Below are 12,921 nucleotides of genomic sequence, written 5' to 3'. Positions count from 1 at the left end.
TAACTACGTATATATACTACACACACACACACACACACACACACACACACACACACACACACACACACACACACACACACACACACACACACACTAGTTTGAAATTATTAGAAACTAGTTGACAATTAGGGATGTGTGTAAATGTTAAAGAAAATCAGATTATTAAAAGCCAGGATTGGGTATTTGACTAGCAAGATGTTCTACATCTTTAATTTGCATGCATATATTGAATTTTACTTAACTAAATATAAATTGTCTTATCTCTCTAAGCATGAGTCTGTCATTTTATTCAATCATGAAAATTAAGATGAATTTATGTACTATAATATATTTATATACTTACAGTATTACAATTTTGTAATAAAGTATTTTTATAGTAAAAAATATTGTCTGTGAATTTCCAAAGTCTTTACCGAGTCAATTTGGATGGAAGGGAATTTTTATTCTAAGAATAAAAATACTTCTTTTTACCTTACAGTTTTCATATTACATTTCCTTAATCTCTAGAATGTCCTAAGTGAATATCAAGTGTTTTTTATAAGGTAAAAGTTTATATCATATCTGTTATTTTCTCTACCATAACACTAACTTTAGCTAAATCATCAATATATGGTGATACGAGGTTTTGAAAATTGTAAAGAATTAGCAGTACCTTTTTTCTCTGAATTATTTGTTGCCATGTTTTTAACTTATTAACTGTTTACCTTTTCACATGTATTTTAATTTTAGTTTTATTGCCATGTAGGATATTAATTTTTCTTCACACGTCACATTAGCTGATTTTCACACACTTGTATGTGCATGCTTACAGCTTTTGACTCATGCACTCAGTTATCTAAGCCTAATTTTTTTGTATTTAAATCTTGTATACATAAATTATTTTCCTTTCAAATATGCATTTTAAAAAATATACATGATCCCTAAAATAGTATATTGAAAAGTATAATTTAAATGATATGAGCATCGATTCATATACTTCCTCATATCTAATATTATCCTCTACTTTTCTAATGTCTGTTGGCACCAATTTCAAAAAGACCACTGAAGACTTGAATCTTAAAGTGAGCTCTTCTTATTGGTTATATATGTATGTCAACTAAGAACACTTGGTTTTGAAAACTACCTTAAGTTAAGTGGGTCTTCTGTCATTGGTTGAGAATTTATTTCACAATACAAGGAGAATTTAGCACATTTAACCTTGGAATTGTTTATAGTTTGTTGCTATAATGTTAAAGTTACACAAAGGGTAAAATTTAGAACAAGCATGCTAACTGAAATGAAGGTCAGGTTTTTTTAATATTTTTGTTAGAAGTTAGTGAATTAAAACTTAGATAATATATAAAAAAAGAAATTTAACTATAAACTATACTCTGCTAATTTTGACAGTAATTGATAATAAAGTTGTTTAGTTACATTTTTGAATGTAACTGTGAAACATTTTAATGCACAGAAAAGCCAAGCCTTTATTTAGAGGGTTAAAATAAAGAACTAGCATATGGTTTGTCTCCAATTTCCAGCATCATCAAAGACAATTGTGGTACTGCCATGGTGACTTTGTGTATCATAAATATTATTAGGACTGGATATGTAAGCCACTTGCTACTTTTTATTTTATTTTATTACTAGCTGGGTTACTTGACATTGCACGGTGAAAAATTATATTTGCAATTCACAAAGTTACTAAATCACTTATGAAACCACTTAGCACTATTTAAATAAAACTGTTTTTGGAAATACTGAATTGATAGCAAGATAATCTGAGTGTCTCCCGCCATAATATTTTCTATGTGCAAAACATGCTTATGTTTGTATGTTTATTACAAAAAAATGGTCCAATAACCATTAATTGTCAATTTCATCATTAAATACTACACCTCTTTCATATATATTATTATTATTATTATTATAAGTCTTTGAATAGTGGGCAGGTGCCAAAGGATTGGAAGTTAGCTAATGTTATTCCTCTTTTCAAGGGAGGTTACTAAAAAAAATTATATATCCCAGCAATTATAGGCTATTAGTTTTGCATCAGTTGTGGGAAAACTTTTTGAAAGTCTGATAAAAGATGCTTTGCAAAGTCATTTAACTAAGTTACAAATTTTACTGGATAGTCAACATGGTTTCACTAAGGAGATGAGGGTAAGTGTGTAGATTTGGTATCTGGATTTTCAGAAAGTATTTGACAAAGTGCTATGTAAAAGGAGTGTAAAAAAATTATCTGTATAGGTGTGGATATAAGTTAGCTAATTGGATAGAAAAATGGCTGGATGTAAGAAAGCAGGCAGACGGCTGTTATAAATGGAGTTCAGTCAGATTGGATTAATGTCTGAAGTTGGGTGCCCAGGGACTCGGTCTTTGGACCTTTGCTCTTTTTGATTTATATCGGTGACATAGATGAAGGAATGGTCAATAAATTACTTGTATTTGCTGATGATATTAAGGTCTTTGGTGTTACTAGCTGTGAGGATGCTACTGCTTTACAAGAGAATTTAGATCATTTAGTGAGTTGGGCAAATAAATGGCAGATGGGTTTTAATTATAGTAAATGCAAGATAAATACATGTTGTTATCATAATTTGAATCTTAAGTATAGTGTGGATGGAAATAACCTTAACAGTGTCATGAAAGAAAGAGATATTGGTGTAATGATTTATCAGTCTCTTAAGCCATCCAAGCAGTGTGCTGTTGCTAGTGGTAGAGCAAATAGGATTTTAGGTTGTATGTATAGAAATATTGAATAAAAGTATAAAGAGGTTATAATTTCCTTGTATAGGTCACTGATTAGACCACATTTGGAGTATTGTGTTCAGTCTTGGGCTTCTTACCCTAAAAAGGAGATTGTATTGTTGAAAAGGGTTCAGAGGAGGGTTAATAGAATGGGGCCTGGGATGGAAAGGTTGTCACATGAGGAGAGATTAAGATCTTTGAAACTGTATTCTCCTGAAAAAAGAAGTCAGAGGGGATCTGATTGAAATGTTAAAGATTGTAAAGGGAATTTATAGTGTTGATACATCATCTTTTTTTTGTACTTAAGGGTGAGAATAGTAGGACTGGGGGACACATAAATTTTTGCAAGGTAGGAGTCATCTTCATCTAAGACACCTTTATATTTTTAACAGGGTAGTTGGCCTCTGGGATATTGCCTTTAGATGTTGTGGAGGCAGTAAATTTAAGTGAGTTTAAGAGAATATTTGATAACTATATAAATGGTAAGAGCTAGCTTTGAGGTTTTTAATTTATAATAGTGACAGTTGAGATAGACCAATAGGTTCCTTTTTCTCCCTAAACATTGTTTTGTTACTTTTGGCTATCCTAGTTTTTCATTTTGAAAGGTCTTAATTGTTGTACTCTTTCACTTATAGTAAATCGACTGAAACAGGAAACTAATGCTATGATTCACATTCCATCTGATACTGAGCACAGCAACGTTATCAGAATTGAAGGAAATCCTGCTGGTGTGGCACAGGTCAAACAGGAACTTCTGGATATGGTTCATAAAATGGTAAGAAGAGAAACGGCCACCTTGTTTATTTTTTAGGGTCATGAGATGTGAACAAGAATAGTTTAAAGGTAGAGTTGTATTTAATGAAAATTACATTTATATTTTATAGTGTCTGCTGTTTAATTATACATGCACATATACAAATAACAACTAATATTTTAAGACTACTGTAATATTCTCGAATCACAGTTTGTAACATGGATATTAATATTTGTATTGCTATTGATCATAATTTCTTTGTTATAAATACCACCTATATCATAAGTAGGAAAAAGTTGTATAAAAAATTTGGTTACTTTTAATACAACGTCTATTTATAAATAATATATTTTTATTTCATAAAGTTCAGATATATTTTTATTAAATATAACAGAAGTCAGTTAGATTATTAATATTTGGATTAAGTATAATTTTGTTACCCATGAACACAATATACACAATGCCAGTAAATATGTAAGTTAACAGAAAAGAGGTGAGCAAACAGTTCTCTGCAACTTGTTTTCAGTGATCATTTACATCTCTTGTAAATTTTCAATTAAATCGGTACAGCAAGTGTTTAGTCCTGAATATTCATTGTGGTCTCCACATCAGGAGGCAAACTTAAAAATCCAAAATTCAAGTTTTATATATAAATATTTAATTGCCCATGCTTGCAATGGGTTTCAATGTCCATCTATGCAGCTAATCCCAAAAGTACCCAAACCACTTGATTGCTGATTTAGGGGCCCAGCACCATTGGTAAATTAAAGTAAATTAAATGCACCAATTGGAAGAATTAGAAGTTTGTAATTAGATGGTTTTTAAATATTTTTCTAACATATTGATATTAATTTTAAAATGAATATGTTTGGTCAAAAATTCTTAATCCAAATTTTTATGATGCATTATTTGTTGTTTTTTTGCCTATATTAAAGTTTCTAGTCAATTTCCAGAAATGGTGGAAGGAGTTCAAAAATTAAGTAAACATCAGTGTATATATACACATAGTTACAATTAAATTGCTATATAGCTAATGTTTGTTAACATACCAATACATAAGAAAGCTGTTTTTATCTATATTTAATAATCTACTTAGAGAATTTGTTGAAATAATACTAAAAAAGATTTCTGGTAATTGTGAAATTAAATCGTTTGGGTTAGTAGAAAAAAAATCTTGTTAAAGTGAAGAAAGATTCCTTTTTAAAGATAAATAATTGCATATATTAATGTTACAATTTCAAGACTTATTAATTACCTCTGCCTGCAGATTGCAGTAATGCATATTTAAGACTTATCTCAAGTGTTATAATTTACTGCCAATACTTTGAATAGTTAGTGTTAGTTTGAGATTAGTTAATAATATCCTTTAGGAGATACATTACAGCTTTTGGATGAAACTTAGTTGTCAAAGAACCTCAGTATTAAGTAGTATAATTACACAGTGAAATAAGAAATTTCCTATACATAGGAAATAGTGTGATTAGCGGAGGAAAATGTCAATTTGTTTGCATTGTGTAATTGGAAACTTAGAATTTCAAAGCACACATCATGGGTTTTACTGTTTGATTATTTGTTCAAATTAAGTGATTTTACTTTAGTATGATCTAAAATAACTATTGAAAATGCATACTCGAGGCATGTTCAAATTCTTTATAACAACACTTCATATGAATTAAATGTACAGTGCTATATTTTGACACTAGTAGTTTGAGTTATTAAACTGTCTTAATATTGACAGCTAGTAGATTAACCTTTCAGTTCAGTTGGTAGAGCATTCATCCTGCTAGAGATCTTGGGTTTGATATTAAACCCAGGAGATGCTAAATGGCTTACTAAAGTGATTCCCAGCTAGTACATGTGCCATGGCTTTGAAATAAGGCCCAAGAATGGGCCTGTTTATGTGGAAAAAGTGTTGTAGTTTGAATTGTTAGGGTGCTTTAATAGTAAGTGCTAGTACTTAGCAGAGCACTTGCTTGTAATGTGAGATGTCTCTTGAACAACACTTTTCCCATATTATTTCAAAATTGAATTAGCTCATTATGAAACATTAAGTGAAAACACAGAGTAGACTATTTCATAGGAAAAGAGGATTATAAGCATAGTGTGTCAGTACTGAAATTTATTAGTTTAAATGAGTACTTCTGTCTAAATGCTTACATTAATTTCTTGATGCTGTTCTCCACTATGTGTTTGCAATTCTCTAAATGTGCACGCACGCACACTATTGTGGCATGTATGTATAACTTGTCCTTGTTGTAACATAACACTATGGTTTCAATGTGTAATGTACTTGGTATTTTTAATTTTTGAAAAACAATTTAATATAAATTCTGTTAAATAATCAACTTTTTAGCTGTACATATAGAAGGGGTTTCCATAAGGATATGTTGGAGGTTAGTGGATCTTATTGAAGGAAAAAATTATGAGGAATAAGTGAAAGGGAGCAGTAAGAGCAATGGTTAATGTGATGCTTCTCATGTTTTTATTGTAAAATACTGGACTTTAATAGAAAGGTGTTTATTCATATTTTTGGAAACAAAACTAATGTGTAATACCAGATCAGTGAACAAAATACTAGTGGGTGGATATCTTCATTAATAGCTTGGCTCACATTTGTTTTTTCAATTTTGTATGTAATATTTTATCAGCATTGTTTTAGCAATCACATCTATCAAAAATTTGTTGTTTTAGATAGTTTGATATTTTTTTATTGTATGTGAATGGTTAGCATAACAGTTCTTGAGTACATGAACTTAAGATAATAGAACTTACAATTCTGCCCAACAAGACAATGGAATATGTAATCCATTGGGTGATTAAGCCACTACTGAAATTTTTTTTCATGCTAAATTTCTCTATCTAAAGAATAGTTGAAATAAGATTAGCATGTTCCTGAACTGATAACACTAAATCACTTAAATTTTAAACTTTAACTTGGACCTAAATATGATAATGATTAGGGTTTGTTGCTGTGTTAAAAATGGAATTGGTCTCCATGACCTAGGTATTTTGTATTTACTACTTGTAAAGGTTATTGATGATGGTTACAGTTGTAATTGACTGCACATTTTAATTCTTTATTAAAACTAAAATACTTGTTTATGAATAACTATAATCATTATTTTTGTAAATATGTATATGTTAATACATGTTTGTATATAAACTGTTGAACACTATTCCAACTGAATAATTTATTTCCATTTTAAATGTTTCATATTTAAAACGTGAGTAACAACTTATTTGGTAATGTGTTTCATGTGAACTTGTTAAACTATATTATCACGGCTTTACTTTATTTCAAAAATTACATACATGACCAATATAATAGGTTTTAATATATGATTCATATTACATATTACAGTATCATAGCTGCTTTCTATTATGTCAGTTGTATAGTTTACAAAAGTTATAAAAGGGTGTAATTGGATAGGAAATTAAATTGATATTGCATTTCAAAGCCAAGTTAAAAGTCACAATTGTTTTTTTAAAATGCTATGGTCTAACTTCACTTCAGAAAATTGTTTGTGTGTGCTTGAAGTCAAATTAATGGCTACACACTTTTAAACTAATTCCTGTACACTAACACAATTGCATTCTTCAATTTGGAGCTATAGGTGTGTTATTAGTGACAGTTAAATCCCACTGTTTGATTAATTGTTCTCAAGTTTGTAGTGGTCAGTGATGGTTGGTGCATGTAGCCCTCATAACTTTTTGTGAAATTCATTAAATGGATTTTTGTCAACCTTTTGAACATCCCAAAAGTTGTGAATGTATGGTGATAAAATCACTGTATACTTTTTTAAAACTTGAAAGAATTATCATAATGCTTATAAATTTTAAAACATTCAAGAAATGACCACTATAATTACTACTTGTTAAAAATCTGAAAACATAAGATGCACACTGGTTTGAGTCATTTGAACTGCATTAATATACAGCAACTAACTGTATAAACATTTAAGGCTTCATGTATCAAGTGTTGGTTCTTGTAAGGAGCTATGGATGCCACTTCATTTACAGAAACAAAAGCTGTATGTAGGGGTAGTTTTCTGGAAAGTGTGCCAGTATTTGACTAAACCTGTAGTGTAAATACAGAACCTGATGACTTATTAAAAAAAAAAAATCTATAATTTGGCAGTTTACAATTTAGGAACAAAAAGTTATTTCTGGATTTAATGTTCTAGCCTGCACAGTTGTCCACATAAACTAATATGTTTGGTATATTCATTAGGTAAAAATTAATCCAACTAAATATTTGCATTTCTTAAACGTAGCCATTTATCATGTCATATCTGTGGTGTTTGTCTCTTGTGAAATATTTTAGTATTTTTGTGATATGCATTCCTTGTATTTCTCAAGCTGATCTACATATGAGTTAAAGCAAAATCAGAAGAGAGGGAATGTTAATGATGACTTTTACTGTTGCAGTAATGTTTCAAAGCTGTGTTAACCATATTTGTACTTGCACATGTGACTTCCCAAATTTAAGGTAAATCAGAATGTGTGTGTGTGTGTGTGTGTGTGTGTATATATATATATATGTGTGTGTGTGTGTGTGTTGTTTTGTTCCGTCGATGCATATTTTTTTATGAGAACTCCTAGACATTCTAACTAAAATTTATAATAAGTAACAATAAATGTTTGTAATTTCTTATACTAAAAATTTAAACATTTAATCCATATGGTAAGTATTTATTGGTTAGCAAAGTTCTGCCATGTATTGCAATTGCAAAAATACTGAAGTCATAGGACAAGCGTAAAACATCATTACACAGCCTCATAAATTCTTGATTTGTGAAAAATTCACTCAGAGAATTTTTTTTTATATCTAAATGCATTAATGTTTGTACATTTTATTCCAATTTCTTTTCATATTTATTACACTGTCTCAATAGTAAGTGAGGGTTTATAATGCTGAAAATCATTTTGATACCCACAGTGAGCAGAGCACAAATATACCATTGTGTAGCTTTGTGGTTAACAACAGACTTTTTAATATAACACTTAGCAGCATAATCTAATATCTTAATCACAACATCACTATTACTGATCTTAAGCTTAAGACCTCTAAACTTAAAAATGTACAGATGTACTTACTTGTCCTACAGAAGAACAGGGATAGTAGAAACCAACTGATTCCTTCACATAATTAAAGCTAGGTCAGTGTGAAGCTAAGAAATGAAATATTGAAGGTTAAATTTTCTTGCAAGTAAGATACATTACTGAGTTTGTTTGTATGTTATTTTCATTGGTTTTAATAATTAATAATAATAGTAAAAAGGCATCTTGATAGTTAGGCTGAACATGTGTTTCTATCACTTATTGGTAAGGTAATGTGCTTGCTGCAATCCATTAATTTTTCATATTATGACTTCATTAATAATTTCTCACTTTAAGTTTGAGATTTTTGAACTAATTGTGGAAGTACATAACATGTTTTAATGTTGGAGAAATATCCCTTTATAATTCACTAAAATTACATTAGTCTTTTTAACTCTGAATACAAGTAAACATTGCATGTTTTTAAAAATCCATATCAAAACCTTAACAACTGACTTGTTAATATAGTTTCAACAAAACAATTTTAAAACAGTGACAAATGGTGTTTTACAGGAAAATGAAACTACAAAGGAGTTGCTTATTGAACAAAGATTCCATGGAAACATTATTGGTGCTAAAGGAGAAAGTATTAAAGATATTCGTGACAGATTTAATCAGGTAATTATGTTACTTGTTATTTCCTCCATTACCTGTGTTTGTTTTAACATAGTTACTATTTTATTTTAATTATCTTGAAAGTAGACTAAAAGTCTCAAAAGCATGCAGTGCACGTATAAAGGCTAAATTGTTGTATATAAAGTCTTATTGTAACACCATCTGAAATAATCATCTATTTTAGTTTTTAAATACCAAAGTTATTCAAACTCTAAGAACAGTATTACAAATTTTGAACTTCCCTGGAAACCACTCTGTCCTAGTGGTTAACATGCTTAAACTGTAACTATATAGTGATGAAATGTGAAACATGGAACCTTAAAGTTGCACTCTGCTTTCTGGAGTCATGGATACATTTAGAGTGACAGTCAAATCTTGTTACTTGATTAGAGTAAGTAGTTTAAAAGTTGGAACTCTGTTGTTAGCCAATTTCCCTCCTTTCTAGTCCTTCAGTTCAAAATTAGGAGTGGCTAGTGCAGATACTCTGCATAAATATTCAAAGTGCACAATTACCCCACTGTAATTGTATTTATTGTGATGATTATGCACTATTGCCTGACACTGCAAATTCCATTATAACAAGCTTCTGTGGAGTGTTGTAAGGTCAGTCTTAATTAAATAATAAATCATTTAGTGCAACAGTACTATTAGTGTGTGTTTATAATTTTACTGAAAAAATGCACATCTTCAAATAATGATTTAGATTTTGTGAGAATTGTCAGTTCTTGTTATTACAACTACTGGCCTGCTCCTGCTCTCTTACAAAGTATGGAAGCTGTCATACAGTGCTTTTTCAAATTGAAGATATATCCCAGTGTAAAAATTATAGAATCTGAACATTTCATCCAGAAATGGTGAATTTAGAAAAAAGATTGAAGTTGGTTTGTCTTTTCACAATTATCTACAGAAAGTTTGTGGTTAGAGCTAAGCGAGTAGTGAAATTTGCTAATCAGTTACATTCAACAAATCAATTATTCTCACATAGAGTAATCTTCCTATTTTCAGTTTATTTTGGGTTTTTTTAAACACATTTTTGAATAATTCTTTGTTTAATATGATGGACATCCTCAGGTAAAACAAATTATAATGAAGTACCTTTTTTTTTTAATCGTAAACTGTTGTACATGAAAATGTATTATGTACACAATGTAATATGAAACTATATCAAGCTGAAAATACAATTAATATTGTTCTGTGCATTTCTCCCTTCCAGTTTTTATGAAGATACTACTTAATTTTTGTTGACTGAAGTAAACATCATAAATCAGCATAAATATTAAGCATGATTGACTAATGAGATTACTGTTAGGAATAGGTTAATGTATTAGTTATGCATTCTCTGTGGAATGAGTTTACTATTTTATAGGAACACAATTATATTGAGGCATTCAAGCTCATGCATACTTAAGTGCATCTTCATTGTATAAAGGGACAGTAAACTTAACAGCATGTACCACTGCACATGTAAAAAATAGGGGAGAATAAGATTATCATAGGCATAAAATTAGTCATTATTTTTTGCATAATGATATTCCAGAGTGAAGAGATCGAAAATTGTATGTTAGATTGGCAAAATACTTATCCAAAACATCTCTTTATAACATTTATTTGTTACTGCACATTACGAAGTCTGCATTGTTTTTGATGCTAAATAAAATGACTGATACTGGCAAATTTGAATGCTATATTAATTTGATTTGGTTTTACTTTATTAAAAAATCAGTTAGTATCATAAAGTGTATTAAAAGTTATAGTACAGAAACTATGAGTAAAAAATTGATTTTGAGGTCTGTCAATTTGACCAACCTCATAGTGAGAGAGTTACTTTCCAGATGATTGAAAACTCCCTCACCTGAAAGGGTGAGCATATTTGGTGGCAATGTGAATTGAAACCTTGAATCATGAGGTAACCACCCTAATCACTGGGCCAAAACAGAACACTTGAATATTCAAGAAAATAATATGGTAAATCATAATGCCAATATTGTGATCACTTGCACAGTTGGATTTATGAAAAATAGTAATAATTGGAAACATTAATTTCAATTAGTTCCTTATTTTTGTGACATCAATCAATTTAATTGTAATATCAATTAATTGATAATCTTACATGACACTAACTGATGTGATCAATGCTTTTAAGTGATTGCCCAACTCTATTTGTGGTCACTGATGTTTGGTGTTTACCAGCTGAAATAGATATCACGACTACAAGAACATCTGAGGGTTGACCGTCCTCATGCAATTGTTCAATCCAGCCATGTTTCAAGTAAGATGTACTCTCTGAATTCAGCAGAATAGCCAGTGACCTACTTATGCTAGCCTGGTACTGAATGTGTTGCACAGATGCAAGACTAGTAGGGTTTTCTTGATACACAGTATCAGTAATGTGGTTCTTAAGAACCACAAGGAACACAGGCTTGCAAGATTAGCTTCCATATGTCTCATGCATGGATTGGGCCTGTGGTAGAACTCTGGATTTTGGAGCTAGTAAGTCAGGTTTGTTCCCTGCACTTTAAGGTGTGGTTACAATATAAGAGTGACAGTCACTTTTTAGCATAAGTTGTAGGGTGCTACTGACTGAATTCTTTCTCTCTGGTCAGCAGTTCAATATTAGGGTTAGCAGCAGACCAGTCCCATACACTCAGTAGCTTTGTCATAAAATACAAATTCCATACCTGATGTTGTTGAGGATACTGTGTCAATCATATAATCTCCCAATGAACTGAGTGGTAGCTGAAGGTGGAATGCAATTTCAGCCATTCTTGTGGTTTTTGACATTTTTTTTGGAAAAGATTAATACAATTTTAGGGGGTTGAAGAAATTTCCATTTAATAAACATGTTTCATTCCATAATTTTCTATTTCAAAAATGGTTTTCAAACATGAACTACATACTTCCCCCATATTTTGGTGATCATGCCAAAATTGGGGTGTCTCAATTTTTTTTGCTTCTATATTTAGAACCTATCAATCTAAATTATATTTATGCCTGCATTTTATGGTTTAAACTGCTTTTAATGTTACAATGTATAAACATTTTGTGCATGGTTAGAAAGCTGAATGATGGTGACATTAGAAGTAATGCTCTCTTCACAGAGTTAGAGTTACTTGGTTACCTACATCTAATTCTTTTTGTGTTGCAATGGTAGGTGATTTTTAACATTAATGACAAAGATAAAAGACTGAAAAGTATCTGAACACTTTTGTGTGTGTACCTTTTATAATGATTGAAAATAAATTTAAAGTCCCAAGAACCAACTTCAGTATTAACTTTGTATAATAACCTGGAGATTTTTCAACATTTTGCAGTTATTTTGGAAGATATTAAAAACTATTGTTAATTTACAAAACATTAATTAATATTTGAAAAGCACAATGCTATTTAATTAATAACGAGTAAATATGGAGTGAAGTTATAACTGATTTAGTTGACTATCTTGACTTCACCAGGTAAAATGCTTTGTTTTTTTTCTAGAAGAATTAATGTTACCGGATTATGAAACATGTTAAATTGGTGTATGATTGATAGAGAAGAAGAAAAAGAAAAAAACACTCAACCAATCATTGAAGATAGTTTAATCTACATTAAATTTTTTTTCTAATTGAAAGAAAATTACTGTAATTATTAGTTAAATAAACTATTATGAAGTTTATTTTCAAAAAAGCCATATTTTGTTTCCAAATTATTTGTTTGGAAAACAAAAATTATCATTATCAAGTTTT

General features: G+C 30.1%; 1 protein-coding gene across 2 annotated transcripts in view; it reads left to right on the top strand.

Moving 5' to 3' along the window:
• The window catches only part of LOC106464246 (vigilin-like), a 77,386-nt gene that overhangs the window by 33,050 nt on the left and 31,415 nt on the right, over nucleotides 1-12,921 (top strand). For both annotated transcript variants that reach the window (XM_013924374.2, XM_022391961.1), the window contains exons 10-11: nucleotides 3,363-3,502; nucleotides 9,095-9,199. In XM_013924374.2, the coding sequence (XP_013779828.1) occupies nucleotides 3,363-3,502; nucleotides 9,095-9,199 (245 nt within the window). The remainder of the gene's footprint in view (nucleotides 1-3,362; nucleotides 3,503-9,094; nucleotides 9,200-12,921) is intronic.

Source organism: Limulus polyphemus, unplaced genomic scaffold, assembly GCF_000517525.1.
Source record: "Limulus polyphemus unplaced genomic scaffold, Limulus_polyphemus-2.1.2 Scaffold1598, whole genome shotgun sequence".
Classification (NCBI taxonomy): Eukaryota; Metazoa; Arthropoda; class Merostomata; order Xiphosura; family Limulidae; genus Limulus; species Limulus polyphemus.
Note: the sequence above shows the minus strand (reverse complement) of the source record. Positions and strands in the feature narration are given on the sequence as shown.